Below are 16,155 nucleotides of genomic sequence, written 5' to 3'. Positions count from 1 at the left end.
AAATTTTGCTAAGCATAATTTCAAAACCTTTTAAGTAAGTAAAACATTTGGAAATTTTATTTCGAAATATTCCTTCCTAAAAAATTAATTTAATCTCAGGTATTCCAAATTAGTTGCAGTTCTCCTTTTTTTAAAAAAAAATAATTTATACATGTATAATTTTTTAAAAATATTTTACTGCCATTTATACTGTTTATAATTCATTGCTTTTGCCGTTTCTTAATTTGATGAATTATCTTGCAGTTTTCGTAAATGGAACGTTAAAGGAAACAGGTCAAATAATTAATTAATTTAATCAAAATGATAAATAAAAAAAAATTAAATAAAAATTTTAAAAATATTTTGAACTATAGCTACAATGGACACGGTGCAAGTTCGAGCTCATCAGTATTAATGCATCAAATTGAACCACTTTTGATGTCATTCAATCAAAGATTGAAAAATCATAAAATTCTTAATCATTCGATCTGAAATGTATTAACGCAATCTATCTTCTTTCTTTCTTTTGTTATCTGTGTGATCATCTTATCACAAAGCAGTGACCAAAAAAACGTACTGAAGATAATGTGCTTTTTTCCCCCCAATTTTTTTTGCGAGAAGCGAGAATCCAGTTTTTCGAAGAGAAAAATAAGGTTTTAAAATCTCAAATGGTCGCCAGGTAACGCATGCGCAGTTTTTTTCCTTCTCCTTCCGCGGGGGAATGAGGATTACCATTTCCCATAGACATCTTCTGGAAGTGAGTGTGCGAATGCTTACGTTGGCTACGCTGCTCGACTAAAATGCCGACACCTTTGCGTAGAGATGAGGAATTATCTGAAGATCAAGATGTCACAATTGATGATGACGACGATGAATCTTTAGCTGGTGAGTTACAAGTGTTAATTAAAAATTTTTGCTTCTCGTTAAGAATCATTCCTGTCATAGCTTGTGACGAGACCTGTAATGCTATTACCGAGTATGCATTTTTGAGTTCTATTTTCCACTCACGATAGGTTCACTGATTGAATGTAAATTGCAGTGTCACTTACCTGTAATGCTGATTGAAAATTTTTTCGTTTTTGATTTTTGATGCACTTTGAATCGTTCTTGAAAATGTTTTTACTACACGTGAATGTAAGCTAGGTTCATAGTAAATCACTTGCCGGTGCCAGAAACCACATGGGTTTTGTTTTGATCTTGTCAGAACAGCAATAATGATCATCCTACTCATTTGTAATCATTCCTGAAGTAGATTTTGATCCGAATTAAAACGATTGAAAACAATGGAATTTATGTTGAACGGTAGAAGAAGGAGAGGAGGATAAATATTAGGATAAGTATTACTCATTAACATATTAATATGGCGTAGCTGGTTGCGTCCGGATCGAGGCTGCGAGCGAGTCCACTGCTACTTGGGGAGCATTAAGGAGGGGGTACAAGAGTATTGTAATCTTTGTGAAAGACGGATCGACTCTTGGGGGGTCAACTTTCATATTGATTTTAAAATGGAATCTGCATTCCGTAAAGCAAAGGGCGTATTTTAAAATGCCTCTGCGCGGTAAGGACAGCCATTATATTAATGGAGTATTTCTATTACTACTAACACACTCGTCCGCACCGTTGTATACGATTTCAATCTTGGTTCTATTTTGCGGAAATAAACATGCAAATTCTATTCTATAGTTCCGAAATTTCAAAAATCAGAAATCTGTTAAGAGAATGAACTTTTTTTTTCTAACATAATTTCGTCCAATTTGCGAACAAAAGAAATTCAGAGCGAAATTATTCAATTCTACTTTTTTTTTTTTCTTCTAAAAACTTCCGTTTATGGTTTTTTTTTGCTACGCCTTATTTTTTTCGAGTGGCTTTTATTTAACAGAAAGTGCTCCTTAATTTTATTTGCCAAAAAAATAAATAAAATGCAGTACGAACTCTTTAGCTAAAATAATTTACACTTCAAAGTTCGTTCTAAATAAAACTTTTGTCATATTTAATGTAATGGTGGGATTTGAAACATTGAAATAGAATAGTAGAACGTAAACGACTAGAGTAGGTTTTGTATTTATAACCTAACTGAGCTCAAAATTCCAATTGTTTTCTGTTTTTGTTCTGTGTTTACTGGTAATTATGCGTTTCAAAATAAAGAGATACGATTTCTAGACTTTCACTAAATAATTTATTTTACTATTTCATATAATGCCAGCTTTTATCTTGGGAAAAAGTTACGATTTTGAGTAGATTCAAGTCTTACGAAACAGTTCAAATACTTATAAACCACCACTTTTTGCTTCAAGTATCATAAAACAAATACAATTGCAATTCAATTATGATAAGTTGATGATAGTAAATATGGGATGATCAGTCAAATGGCTAAAAAGAAAAACAAATTCCTTGAGTTTAAATAACAAAAATGTTTTTATTTTTAAAGAAAAAAGAACAATTCTTTAATAAATAATATTTGATTTGAATTTGAAAGTGATCATTACTTCATGATATTTGGGAATCAAAATTAGAGGTCCTAAAGTAAAAGAAGGAACCACTTTGATAAAAAAAGAAAGGGGAAAAAAAGCTTTTGAACATAAATAGTACTTGGGTGATTTTCAAAAGGATTGACAGTTTGGTCTCCTGACTTTTTACGTTCAATTTCATGTTGATAAAATTATTATTATTATTTTTTTTTTTGGCATTGCATAAGCATAAATGTTAGGCATTGTTTTATACTAAATCCCTTGCATTCAGTGTATTTTTTCGTGGTGTAGATATTGGTTCCTGATTAAAAAGTTTGCATAGCCTTAATCATTGTACGGCTTGAAATCATATAGCAATGCAAGGTCGGAAATGCTTTTCTGAATCACTGCTTTAGACAGAAGCACCATACAGAAAAGAGATCGTAAGTGAAAAATCTTTTTAACAATACAATGTACAAAAGCGAAAAGGTACAGTACCTGCCACTAATAAAATCACTGGATTATAAAGTCATCCGCTTTTTAAAATCAAATCTGGAAGAACAGAATCATTGCAATACCAAAACATGTTAAAACTGTCCTTTAATAAAATAACTATCTCTGTTTTATAAAATCAAACTTTTGTTCATCATATGTAAAAAATTGATAAATAAGCCCCTAGAAATGAAGGAATCGCCCTCAGAAAATGAGGAAATCTCAGTTCCAAATTTGGGTCTTTAATAGAAGTCAGAAAAGTACTTGTTGATATACGATACACTAGAGCAAGAGAAAAATATAATATTGAACATTACAAAACACTTTGTTAATTCTCAAACGATATTGAATCTTTGCTCTTCAATTCTGTTAACCAAACAACAATATCCCATTATTTTAAGACCCTTGTGAAAATATAAAAAAAAGTTCCTCATGTTTAGTTAAAATGACATCTAATTTGAAATATAAAACAAAAATGTATGAAGTAATTCGTTTTGTTTTTAGATTATTGAAACTTCAAAGCCTTTCGTTTTTTAAATATTGGTTTGTCGGTTTATAAAATCAGCCGCTTTATAAAATCAATTGTGCTTTAGAATGAATGTGATTTTTATAAGCGGTAGGCACTGTACATGGGTCAAAGTAAGTGTTCTAAATTTTTTCAACTGGCTACAATGCACATCCCAGATATTCGGTGCATGGAACTCCAGTCTGGAATACTGGCATATCTCGGAATTTTTTTGGGAAATCATGTCCGATCCCGCATTGCTATGTGATTTTTGAGTTAGGATGCATCCTAGTACGGCACGGGAAAGTTAAAAATGCCCAAGACAAAGAAAGATAAAGCTGCTTTGAGATCTATCTTATCAGCATTGAAAATCTCAAAGTAACAAGTACCAGATCTATAAAGCAACACTCATTCAGGTAATAAGGCCAATTCATTGAAAAATCCAAGGAATGTCTACTTTGAAGAAGCAGCCAAATTTTGAAAAGAAAAAAACAAAAGGAAGAGGGAGGATGTATTGAATATATCCCATGTCATTTGTGGAGACAATTACTTAACCACAAAGTCAATGAAAAGTGAAAAACAAAAAAGTTTTTTTTTTTTTAAATAGATATTGCAATATTCAATAGAATACATACACACAAAAAAAAGTGAGTGGAGGTTTCGTCCTCTTTGCTACATCTAAACAGATAAGTGTAACAAAGCTTCCAATGGACCACACCACCCTACTCTCTAAAGACGAGCACCTGTATAGTCCTGGGTAGTGTTCAAATCTGTGTTCAGTCCACCCTGATCATTTCATTTCCATTCATCATTAAAACAAAAAAAGAATAAGGAAAAGGCCATAATAAAACCAAATCAATGACTTGATTATTGATTTGGATTTTTATGGCATACGTCAAAAAATTGTCCACATGCCCTTAACATTTGGACATGCTTGGGGCAAATTTGGACATCATAAATAAAACAATTAATTATTTAAAATGGCATAGACAAATGACTTGAATTCATATAAATTAAAAATTATTATTTATTTCAAATACATTCCCCCCCCCCCTCCCAAAAGATTACTTGTAATAATTTCATAGAAATAAGAATTTCAAAAAATAAGAGTTTGACTGTCAGGGTTCGTACGGGTCATGGAAATCCTGGAAAGTCATGGAAAAAAAATAAGCGAATTTCAGACCTGGAAAAGTCATGGAAAATTGAAATTTCCATTGAAAGTCATGGAAATTTATTTCAGGTCATGGAAAAACATCCTGGACAGAGATAAAGTAACAGTAACTAAAAGAGCATTAGAAATCTTGAGTGATTTAGTAGTATAGCACATAAAAGCTATTAAAAGTGACAAATTGAAAGATCCCAAAATCAAATCTGAATTTTGTAAAATCATTGTATCCACTTCTGTCGCTGCCGCTTGCCTTTTTTGCGATGTGATTTTACTATTTGGACATCTCTTATTTTGAATTACTGTTATTTTCAACACTTATGTTTTATATTCTGTAGTAGCGAACTTGCACATTCTTGGTTTTGCCACGCCCACTTAAAAAAAGCAATTCAATTGCATTCGACTTTGATTCCATCACTCGTAAGAACTTTGTTATTAAATTTATCAGAGTTTATCTTAATGTGTTGAAGGTTTTAGGTTTTTTGTCAGACGATAGAATACAGATAATGGGAATTCTAATACTCTAAAACAGTAGTGCCGAACATACGTCCCGCAAAACTAGTCCATGCGACCCACTGCTACGGTCAATGTTAGAAATCATACATGTTCTGGAATTTCTGAATCTATTAATTCATATGCATTTGAAAATGTGCAAATAAGTAAACAAAACAAGTACGTTTGAATCAGAAGATTGATTCATTTACTGTTCGGTTTTTGCAAAAAATGTCTGGTTTAGAAACATAAAGAACTAAACTATGTGGCTTTACTTTAAAGAACCAAAATACTGTCAAGTTAGGTGGATGATTGAATGCACTGTTGGGGACACTGAAAGGCAACTTTTGAAGCAAATTTATTGAAACTTAGTGATGACGCATTCAATCTTTGTCCCATTCAATATCATTCTGCCTGTTTTAAAAAAAATATCAGACATTTAAGCATCATCATATTTGCTTCACTGCATTTTTACTTTAATTGAATTTAAATGATGAAGAAAAATAAGAATAGTTTAGTTTTTTAAGTGTACACTTATATTTTTTACATTATGAGTAAGTGCTTCAATGAGGCTGTGGCATTCATGTAGACGTTTTGCTAAAGCTCATTTCCAAAAATTAGCAAGTTTGAGATTAAATTGTGCTATTCTCTTCGTGAACAAGGTCATGAAATTTTTTATTGAAGTCATGAAAAAGTCTTGGAAAAGTCATGGAATTTTTTCATCCAAATAGAGTATGAACCCTGGACTGTTCTCATGAGGCTGAAAATTATAAAATAATAACCTTTTTTATTTATTGTAAATATAAAGTTTACATTTAATTTAAGGGGGAATACAGCTTCAGGTTTTCAGAATCTTATTAACTTCCTATGATAAACAGAATTTTACTATTTCTTTTCAGAATCTACTAAAGATATTTCTGTGTTGTACAAATAAAATTAATGTTTGTAGTAAAAAGGGTCAAAATCTCGTCTTTCATTGCAGAAATATGTTTTATCCAAAGACTGGATATGGAGAGGGGGGGGGGGGGGGGGGAGGGACTTACATTTGCTGATCCACAAAGCAATTAATCCACTCACAGATAATCAAGAGTAACCTCTGTTAAAAGCGTTGAAAAAGTTTTGGGCTGCAAAAGCAAAAAAAAAAAAGTTATGAACTTGACTTTAAAAAAAATCAAATTTCCTTGTACATCCTTTTTTTTTTAAATTGGTTGCTTATTGTTTGGGAAATTTCACTCACAGCTACTACAAAATTGATAAATACACTTAAAACTGTCTTCTTGCTTTGCCTATATGCATGGGATTTATTCTGTGTAAGTAAACTTCAAATATATGTATCAAAATATTTAATGGACAATTTAAATTTAATAGGCACAGAAGAAGATGAGCTTGATGATGGTGATGACGATAACACTTTGCCTGAAGATCCAGATGACCAAGAAAATGATGAAGATGTAGCCTCCAATCAAAATATTGAAGATGAAAACTCAAACGGCATTGATGATAATGAAGTGCCAGCTGCAGATGAAGAAGAAGATGATGAGGATGACGTGGAGGAAGCTGAAACACCTCCTAAACCTAAAAAAGAGAAAGGCAAAAAACGAAAGGCCAGAACTGAAAGTGAAAGGAAAAAGGGGAAGAAGAAGAAAAAGAAAAAAGCAGTGTCTGATAGTGGAGAAGTAAGTGTACATTGTTTTAACACTAATTCTATCAGTTCTTGTCGTACTTTAATGCATTTATTAGGGGGGGGGGGGGAGGGGGGCAACCAGAGCTGCCGAGACCCAAAGCAGGTAGGCGCCCTGTGAGTTTCAACAAGCCCTTTTACGATTTTTTTTAGTAAGAAGCTAAAATTTGCCTCTCTTTAGTGAGGTGCTGTATATGTAGAACTACAAAAAATATATCAAAAAGGTCTTGACCCTCTTAACTGCTTCATTTTTTTAATTATGTGCCTTCAAAATATGCATATTTTTTCTATATTAAAACAGGAGTGCCCATTCCCCCCCTTACCCCAAGAGCAAAGGCACCCCCCTCCCCCCCAAATACAATGAGGACCCTCCACCCAGAGCAGAATCCTTTTCAAAAAATAAAAAGAAAATATCCCTCAAAATAAGCATTTCAATGCCGAAGTGGGCACCCCTGATTAAAAAACAAAACAGTATAAAAATGTATGTTCTGCATTTGCATAAATTGTGTAGAAATTATGCTTAGTATGATAAATACCAAAATAAGGTTCATTGAATTAGACTTCATATTCTTTGAGCCAAATTCAAGTATCTTCTCTTACTATTTTCTAAAAGTTTTGATAACTTGTTTTTGACAAAACTCTTTCTTAATTGAATTGGGAGGTATGTTGCTTGCAAAATGGGTGATCGGTCATGCTGAATATTTCAGAAAATGCATTAATGGAACGTAAACGATGAAATAGTGGAATAAAGTTTTAAAAATAAGTTATACAGTAGACTCCCGATTATCCGCGAGCGGTTTATCCGCGGGGCAGATTATCCGCGAATCAATCAACAATCACGAACATGTATTTTCGCAGTAAAAAGCTAATACCAGTGGCTTTTTTTTTTTTTTGAAAAATTGTAAATTTACACTCTGTTGTTTTTGCTTGATTGATTTTATTTAATTTTATTATTATTATTATTTTTGTGCGTTCTTCATCGTACATACACTTGTTTGTTATTGATGTTAAGTTCGGTTATGCAAAAATACAAAACATTTGTACTGTACTCTATATATATTTTCACAGTTTGCAGAAAGTGTTATGCATCAATACAGTTAAGAATTTGAGATAGGACAATTTTTACCTGATTTGACCCCATTTTAGTCTTTTTGCGGTTATCCGCGATTTTTATTATCCGCGGCACTTGTGCCACCCAATTCCGCGGATAATCGGGAGTTTACTGTACATGTGGAAATCACTGCATGAGCAAATTGCTGTTTCTGCATTTGCCTGTGAAAATTTCGGGATATGCAGCAAGAGGATGAATAGCTCTTAAAACACAACTACTATTTTTATCTGAATTTATTTATAATGATTCTTTTTTGATTCCACTGTGTTAAAATAGGTGCAAATGAATTAACGATGGTTTATTTTTGAAAGCTAGTTTTGAGTCTCAGTTCACAACTATTGGATATTTTTATCAATATAATTATTCTTAACTATTCCTATTTTTATTTAGGATAGTGAAAGCAAATCAGGAGGTAATGCTTCCGACAATGACAGTGACTTTGTTGCTGAAAGTAGGAAACCTAAAAAACCCAAAGTTGAAAAGGCAAGTTATATTAAAAGATATCTGTTTGGATTAATGTCTAAGAAAATTAATGAAAATGAATGAAATCATAGCTATTATCAGTTTTACTTGTCCTAATTTTCTTCAGTTATTTTAAAAATATGTATATACAGGGTAGGGGAATACCACGTTTTCCCCTCTCATGGGTAGGGGGAAAACGTGGAATTGTCGGGAATTTTTACGATGATCATAAAAGTCTGGGACTTCCTGAAATTTCTCTAGAAAACCGAAATAGTCGGAAAATTAAATGTCTGAAAGTGAGTACCCTGTATATAATTTTAGCAATTATTTTTGAATGTAAGTATGCACACTTACATGTCCAGTATGTTTAAGGATTGGATCACAATTCATTAAATAAAATATGTTAAGACTCAAAAGTTAGTGTTGGAATAATAATATAGGAAAAATAAACAATATATAACAATATAAAGGAAAAATGAAAAAGGGTCCAAATTTTAATCCCAATAATAGAAACCCAATTGATTTAAAGTTAATAGATTTAATGATAGTGCTTTAAAATTAAATATTTCTAATTTCTATATTCTGTCAGATTTCAAGTGGAAATAACTTTAAAAGTTATTAATTAGTACATCTCCTGATGTGTATAAAGGTTATATGAGGCTATGTGACAAGTGTGAATCCACCAGGCCTATAATTTCCAAGCATTTTGAAATTTTGTTTCTGATTTTCATTCTAATCAAAGTATTAATTAACACAGTATTCCATATTGTTTTTCTTCATGACATAGCAATTCAGCCTTGTCGCTTTGAAGCTAGTATCTTTTTTTAGAATTTTTTAACTACACTTTTTTAGTAGATTTGCATCGAATGCTTAATATAATATATACATGTGCTTTAGAATGCGTGGTTAGTTGTACTTTATTTTTATATATTTCATTTTAATGTAATAACCAGATTACCAAACTTGCATGCCAAATTTGATGGCAAAAGTTTTAGCTTACATTGAGCTTTTCTTTTCTTATTCATTGGTGAGTGAACAAATCCCTACAAAAATTTGTTCAATGTTTACTTTTTAAAATCTGTTTGTTGTTCTATCTTGCAGTGTCTTTTTTTGTTTCATGGATTTTTTAAAAATATTTAAGTGATGTGTGGTCTGCCTAAACAAACCAAGAAGTGCTTGTGAGAACTCCAAAAAAAAAAAAAAAAATTATGCATATTTGTATCATTAAGGATACAAAATGTGAATATGGTATTTATTTTCTGTTTTTCAAATTGAATAAAACCTGCAAATAGTTTGACCGAGATTCCCTATGCACATTTCTCCCTTCTAGCAAAGAGCAAACCACGAGAAATCAATAAGCCTAATCCAAGCAGAAACATGAATGGAGGGTTATTGCCATGAAAACCCATGTCACCCTAGTTTCTATCTAGTTAGAAGAGACTGGCGAATACATTTTACGACGGCAATCCAAGCAGGCTTGATCTGCTTGGGCAGACCGCATGTCACTACTGTTCAGTAGTCACATGTGATCACTACTAAACTGTAGTGACTGCAGTTATTATATTACCTCATACGTAGTTATTTATATTTTATTAGTTTACCTCATATGTGTGGAATTCAGATATCACATCAACTGTAAAATTAAACCTAGGCGTCATTGTGATGTCTAATTTTCAATTTTTATTTCCACCTCAAGTTCTTCCTTGTTGCATTAGAGTATTGTTTATTTTTTCTTGTAGTATTTGAAGGCTTGTTTATTAGTTATATGTTAATTTCTCCAGAAATGATTAAAAACTATTACAAAACTAACAACAAGATTATTGAAGAATAACTAAACAGTTTGTAATTGCTAGTTACAAACTATTTAACAGTTTTATTAATTGAATTAACAGTTTGTAATTTAAATATTTGATGCTTTTTTCAGGAATTTCAAGCTCAAAAAAGCTCATCTGAAATCTGCACAGAGTTTGGTTTAGAGGATGTTGTTTTAGATTATACAGATGAAGATTATCAAACATTAACAAATTATAAACTTTTTTCTCAACACATAAGGCCTATCATAGCCAAAGCTAATCCTAAAATTGCCATATCAAAAATGGTCACTCTCATATCTGCAAAATGGCGCGAGTTCCTAGAAAACAATCCAAATCGTGAAGCTATCCTAGATGAAGAAGACAGAGTTGTTCCACCAAAGCCAAAACCCAAAGAAGGTAAGAAACTAACAGTGTAAAAAAAAAGATTCTGTTAAAACATTGCTAATGATATTAAAATCATGTTGACTGGAGCAAATCAAAATCAAGTTCAGCTCATTTACTGGTAAATACTTCACTAGAATGAGCCTCTATATAATTTCCAATAAATGTGTAATATGAAATTTTGCATGTTTAAGAAACATATACAGCTTACAAAATGTTTTTTATACTAGCTGTATTATTTCTCATTTCCTCAACTCTTATATTGGTAAAATTAAGTTGTAAACCTTTTTCTTTGATGTCAAAATGTAAAATGCACAATTTTTTTTAAAACCTTTTGCAGAAAATTTTCCTAAACTGCAGACAGTTTTGACATTTTTTTTAATGAAGTTCTTTATTTTCCCCAGTTTTCTTTCTGTGGCAGTTCTTGATTTTATGATTATGTAGCAAAAGCTTCTATTATGGATGAAACCAACTCATTAATTAAATGATTCATGATGTTTTAGCTGCCATACTAATCTCATAGTGGCACTTTACCTGCAGGGGTGCCCACTTCCCCACCCCCAAGGGCAAGGGCACACCCTCCCCCTAAATGTCGCAAAGACCCCCCCCCCCCCAAATCAAGAGCCCCTTCAAAAAAAGTGTGAAATACCCATTAAAAGCAACACCCTTAAAAATTTCAATGGCGCAGTCTGTGCCATGACCCCCCCCCCCCCCGCCCTTAGGTGGGCACATCTGTAACCTGTACAAAACTTTTAAGTTTTTGCTGTTGCATCATATAGGATAGAAAGTGCACAAACCTGTTTTCCAAGCCTTTCCCAAAATAAATTTAAAACTACTCATTGTATAAAAGGATTTTATTATTTTTGATGTAATTGATACAATTAAAATTATTAACCTTATATTAATTGACTAACTTTTTATTAGGAAGGGTTCATTTAAAATTCTTGATTTCAATAAATGATTTGACCATCACTAGCAATTTGTCATTTAATGTCTTAAACTATCTTAAACAAAGTTGACTGACTTAACAATTGGTCATTGAAATGCATATTATGATTATCAATGTATTAGTTGTAATAAATCTACTAATGTTGGACATTTTTCTTTGCTAGAGTTTGAAAAAACTTACCCAAAACCTAAGAAATCCAAAAGCCGAAAGTCTGTACCTATGTTGAAAATAAAAATTGGTGGATTTGGAAAGAGGAAAAAGCACAGTTCTGTAAGTATAGAAATTAAGCTGTGTTAAATCGTAGAAAGTGCTCAGTAGATGTTATTAATTTTCCAAAATGGTATAGTTAAAGACATGATTAAGAAAATCCAATCAAACTGTATGTGGAACTGGAATTTGTTCTTTCAGGATGAAGATGAGAGCTATAGTGATAAGAGTGATGCAGATTTTGAAGCTGCTTTGGAAGAAGCTCAAAATATGAGCCCACCTCCTGCTAAGAAAAAAAGCAAAACAAAGAAAACAAAAAAGAAGAAAAAAACTAAAACTACCGCTAGCTTTCCTGGTTCTGAAGGTGAAAATGATGGCTATGAAGTAAGTATTTAATTTCATGAGCTTTTGGTTTAGAGTTTTTTTTTTTTTTTTTTTTTAAGAGACTTTTTTATCATTTTACGTGCAATAATTGACACTTTAAAATCTGTGAAAAAAATATGTTACTGAGTTCCCCTCTCAAGTTAAAATCAGAAAATTACTCACTTTAAAGTGCCAGCTATTCTTCTGCAAGTATTTCAAGTTTTGGACGATTAAAATAGTTTCTTACATATTTTGATTGACTCAGCATAGCTGCTCTTTATTAAAAACAAATAAATAAATAAAATAAATACACATATGTGGGAAAACTTCTATTATATGAGAAAGATGAATATTTAATGTTAATAAGCACTAGTTATGAATAAAATACTACAAATGGGTCTGTCTTTCTAGGATATCTTAAAATAATTACTGGCAGCATTTTCTTTATTTGCTTTAGTTACATTGATGGGTATGCCACCTGTCCCACTTTTGGGGGAAGGGCCTTGCTTTTATACCATTCTTCCTGCTTCCCAGATTTTTCGCTTATTCTCCCCACTTGCTAAAACATTTAAAAGATTTTCCTCCATTTTTTAAATATTTTGAGAAATGTTTTAAATACAATTGCTTTTTGTTTAAAATCTAATTTTTAACTACAAATTCTTGAACACTTTAACAACTGATTATGTGTAAAATTTATTAATTTTACATATAACGTGTAAAATATGCATCAGCCTCAATTTTTTACACCTTTTAAAACTAGATGGGATTTACTTCTTTAAAACTTGTCTGTTTTTGCTTAAATTATAATTCTATCTCTTGAGCATCAAATCCTTCCTTTGTTTCACATACTGTAATAGAGGACTTGCATGCTACTCATTTTGCCACTTCCTCTCAAAAACTTGCATCCAAGTTGAGTCCAATACAACTTGCAAAAATGATCATTAATTTTCACCAGTATTTATCTTAGGTTTATGAAGAGTAAAGAAAGAAAATTTGTTGAAAAACCCTTAGAATAGAGATAGAACATGAAAGTCAATGAATTTTCATTTTAAAATGTTGCGATCCTCTGATAAAAATGTTGCAAATTAGTAAAATCCGGGAATTTTTTAATATTTTCTTAGCCTTAGACATATAGTAGTAGCTAGCTAAATGTACAATGAGAATTAAACTATGGAGGAATAAAATACTTAAACGAAATCGTTATTGTAGTTTCCCCATATCTTAGGCATTTTATTATGATTAACTTAGTATTTGGCAGTTAAATATCATTTGTATTCAATTTAAGGTCTTATATTCAAATAGTATTATTAGTATATTTTTTAATTAGTTTCTTTTTTAAATTATTATTTTTATATTGTACATTTTGTTTTCTGACACACTCTCCAGGCATAAAAACAATATCACCAGATTTTTCAGTTTGTTAGGAGGCAAGTTTGTTGATTATTCATATTTTAGTGCAAGTAGGGATCGTTTTTTATGCATCCTGTTTTATTTTTTTCTTCTTTAAAATGTCAGAAATGTTTACCATTTCATATTCTTACCTAATTTTTTTTGCTTTTATCAGACCGATCATCAAGACTATTGTGAAGTTTGTCAACAAGGTGGAGAAATTATTTTGTGTGACACATGTCCTAGAGCTTATCATTTGGTATGTTTAGATCCTGATTTGGAAGAACCGCCTGAAGGAAAATGGAGCTGTCCACATTGTGTATGTCCCCATTTGGTTTCTTTTTGAATTTAATGTCTCCACATAAGTTTCTAATCTATGTATTTTTGTTGGACTAATGTATTAAAATGTATAATAATATTTTTAAGAAGGATGTAGTAGTCCTGACATGGCATGGCACCCAGAATTCCCCCGCCCCTACCGTTTGCAAAGTTGATCTGACAGTGTACTGTTTTTAAAATTTTGTACATATTGTTTTACACTAATATCTCTAAACACAAAAAAATATTTTGGTCCCTCAGTTTCATAGTAAAAGTTTTTTATTGTATATTATATTTAAAATAAAGGGAAAAAAAAGCACATCATCATAAATGTTAGTGCTTCTCAAAGTTGAAGAGGTAGCACACTCCATCAATGGTAGAACTGCTATAAAGAAGCATTCCCTAAAAGGAAGTTAGTTCAACTTAGCAAAAATATCAATTATTGTGTTAAAAGTCTTTTATATTTTTATATTTTTCTAATAAAGAAGGTTTTTGCTTTGTTTCAAATGTTTTATTTACATCTGGAGTTACTAATTATTGCTAATTTGGTTGGGAAAGGGCTAAAAATAAACTTGATCTGTTTATAAGTAATAATTCAGTCCCTAATTTAACACCTTTTAGTTAAAATCTCCAAAATCTTTAAAAAATATTGGGATGCTTTTACTTATTACCATTTCATTAGCTCAATGTACTTGTAATGTTAATGTTTCTTAGGTTTATGCATGTGTGAAATATTTAAATTTCCTGCTCAAATATTGTGGTTCAGGATATATTGAAACCAACAATTAAAACTTGTTTTTCTTTTTGAATGTAATGGAGCATATGAATTAATATGGAGTAAAAAAAGTGTCATAATTAGTGTTACAAAATCTAGAATGGTGTTTAATTTGGTTCTAGTTAAAAAATTTTTTTTTTTTTTACTGTATTGTTTTTTTTTTTTTTTTTGAAACCATAACGTTGCAAAAGGTTTTAACTTCTAATATAAGAATAATAGTATGTCAGCAGCTTCAGTAAAGCTTAAATATTTTCTTATGATTTGCTTATTTTTCAGTCTTGTTTTTTTTTTCCTATCCAAGTTTATATCTATGGTTGATGTTACATTGAACTAATTAATATCAGTTTATTACTGCTCTTGTGTTTATAAGTGTTGTATTTGTTTACAGTTGTTATAAATTTGTATAAAATGCCAAAGCTCTTGCCTCGAGACTTAATAATATGCATTTATATATGTATATGTAGATATATTAGAAAGTTTTTACTTTATTTTGCTTTTCTTTGTTTTTTCCCAACAATTATTGAGAAACAATTTCTTTCCATTTTACTCCTATTCTTAAATTCTCTTCTAAAGAGCTTTTTAATTCTCAGTAATTTCTTAAGTGATCTTTTTCTTGAATTTAAAAACCAAGATTCATTAGAATTACTTTAACACATTTAAAATCTTTTTTTTTTGTTTATTATCCAATATTTATTGTGTTTCCCCCTTATAAGCACATAATCAAACCATTTCCTTTCTTAAAAAAAACCCGAATGTTTCTTTTCTTTGTACTAAAATTTAACTTAGAAGTACTAACTCTTATATCATGCATGCTTGTAGAAAGTTTTTAATCTACTCAGCAATGTGAAACTGATAATCCTATCAAGGAAAAAAAAGAGTAGCTTGGAAACTTTTAAATATCCCTTTTGCTTCCTTCCCACATTTTAAATTTCTGTGCATTCTTTTATCCCAAGCTGGAGAAAGGTAATTATGCTTGGATTCAACTAAACAGGTGAGCTGTTTTCAATTTTACCCTCTTTAAAACTTGGGTTTGGCCTCACTATCTGAATTTGCAACATAGCAACTCTCCTATCCATCAATTGTCGAAGTTGTGACGACTCTCAAAGTTTTGGGGTTCTTTATTTCTGTTCTATTTAATCACTAATTTACCGGTCAACGTTAGTTATTTCGTTTTACGATAAAGCAACATTTCCTGTGATATAACCGTAGAACTCAGTGCAATGGAAATGATAAGTTTTAAAAATGACCGCTTTGATTTCATAGAGAGTTTTCAGTGCAGTCATAAAATTTAGGAAAACCGTTTTATAAAATTTAAGTGGCGGATATAACACTTCAAACTATTCCGTTTTTTTTCCAAGTAAGTTTGGACAAGGTTTTTTAAAAATTTATATTTCTTTGAAGTTTCAAATTATTAACCTTTTAGTTAAACAACTCAAACTAGGAAGTATAGTAGTTTGAAAGATTGATTCCAAGTAAGTTTGGAAAAAAAAAGCATATGTGAACTTAATAACAAATTATTGATGTATCTTTTTGAAGCATCAGTTTAACTGATATACTTACACTGCCAAGTTTGAATATTACTTATTAGTATTCAAGCTTTACATAGAATCAAGTATTCTTTTTCA

The 16,155-nt window shown here is 31.0% G+C and overlaps 1 protein-coding gene across 6 annotated transcripts in view; it reads left to right on the top strand.

Annotated features, from left to right (window-relative positions):
- The first annotated feature begins 701 nt into the window (after positions 1 to 701).
- LOC129222406 (chromodomain-helicase-DNA-binding protein Mi-2 homolog) overlaps positions 702 to 16,155 on the top strand; it is a 105,065-nt gene continuing 89,611 nt past the window's right edge. For 5 of the 6 annotated variants that reach the window (XR_008580586.1, XM_054856916.1, XM_054856913.1 and 2 more), the window contains exons 1-7: positions 702 to 864; positions 6,449 to 6,756; positions 8,263 to 8,355; positions 10,259 to 10,544; positions 11,642 to 11,748; positions 11,887 to 12,069; positions 13,613 to 13,756. Coding sequence is in view for 5 of the 6 variants with exons in the window: in XM_054856916.1 (XP_054712891.1) it covers positions 780 to 864; positions 6,449 to 6,756; positions 8,263 to 8,355; positions 10,259 to 10,544; positions 11,642 to 11,748; positions 11,887 to 12,069; positions 13,613 to 13,756 (1,206 nt within the window). In the remaining variant the exon portion in view is untranslated. Of the gene's footprint in view, positions 865 to 1,415; positions 1,538 to 6,448; positions 6,757 to 8,262; positions 8,356 to 10,258; positions 10,545 to 11,641; positions 11,749 to 11,886; positions 12,070 to 13,612; positions 13,757 to 16,155 lie in introns of those variants that run through there. The other variant, XM_054856914.1, reaches the window with a different exon arrangement.

This window comes from Uloborus diversus, chromosome 5 (assembly GCF_026930045.1).
Source record: "Uloborus diversus isolate 005 chromosome 5, Udiv.v.3.1, whole genome shotgun sequence".
Classification (NCBI taxonomy): Eukaryota; Metazoa; Arthropoda; class Arachnida; order Araneae; family Uloboridae; genus Uloborus; species Uloborus diversus.
Note: the sequence above shows the minus strand (reverse complement) of the source record. Positions and strands in the feature narration are given on the sequence as shown.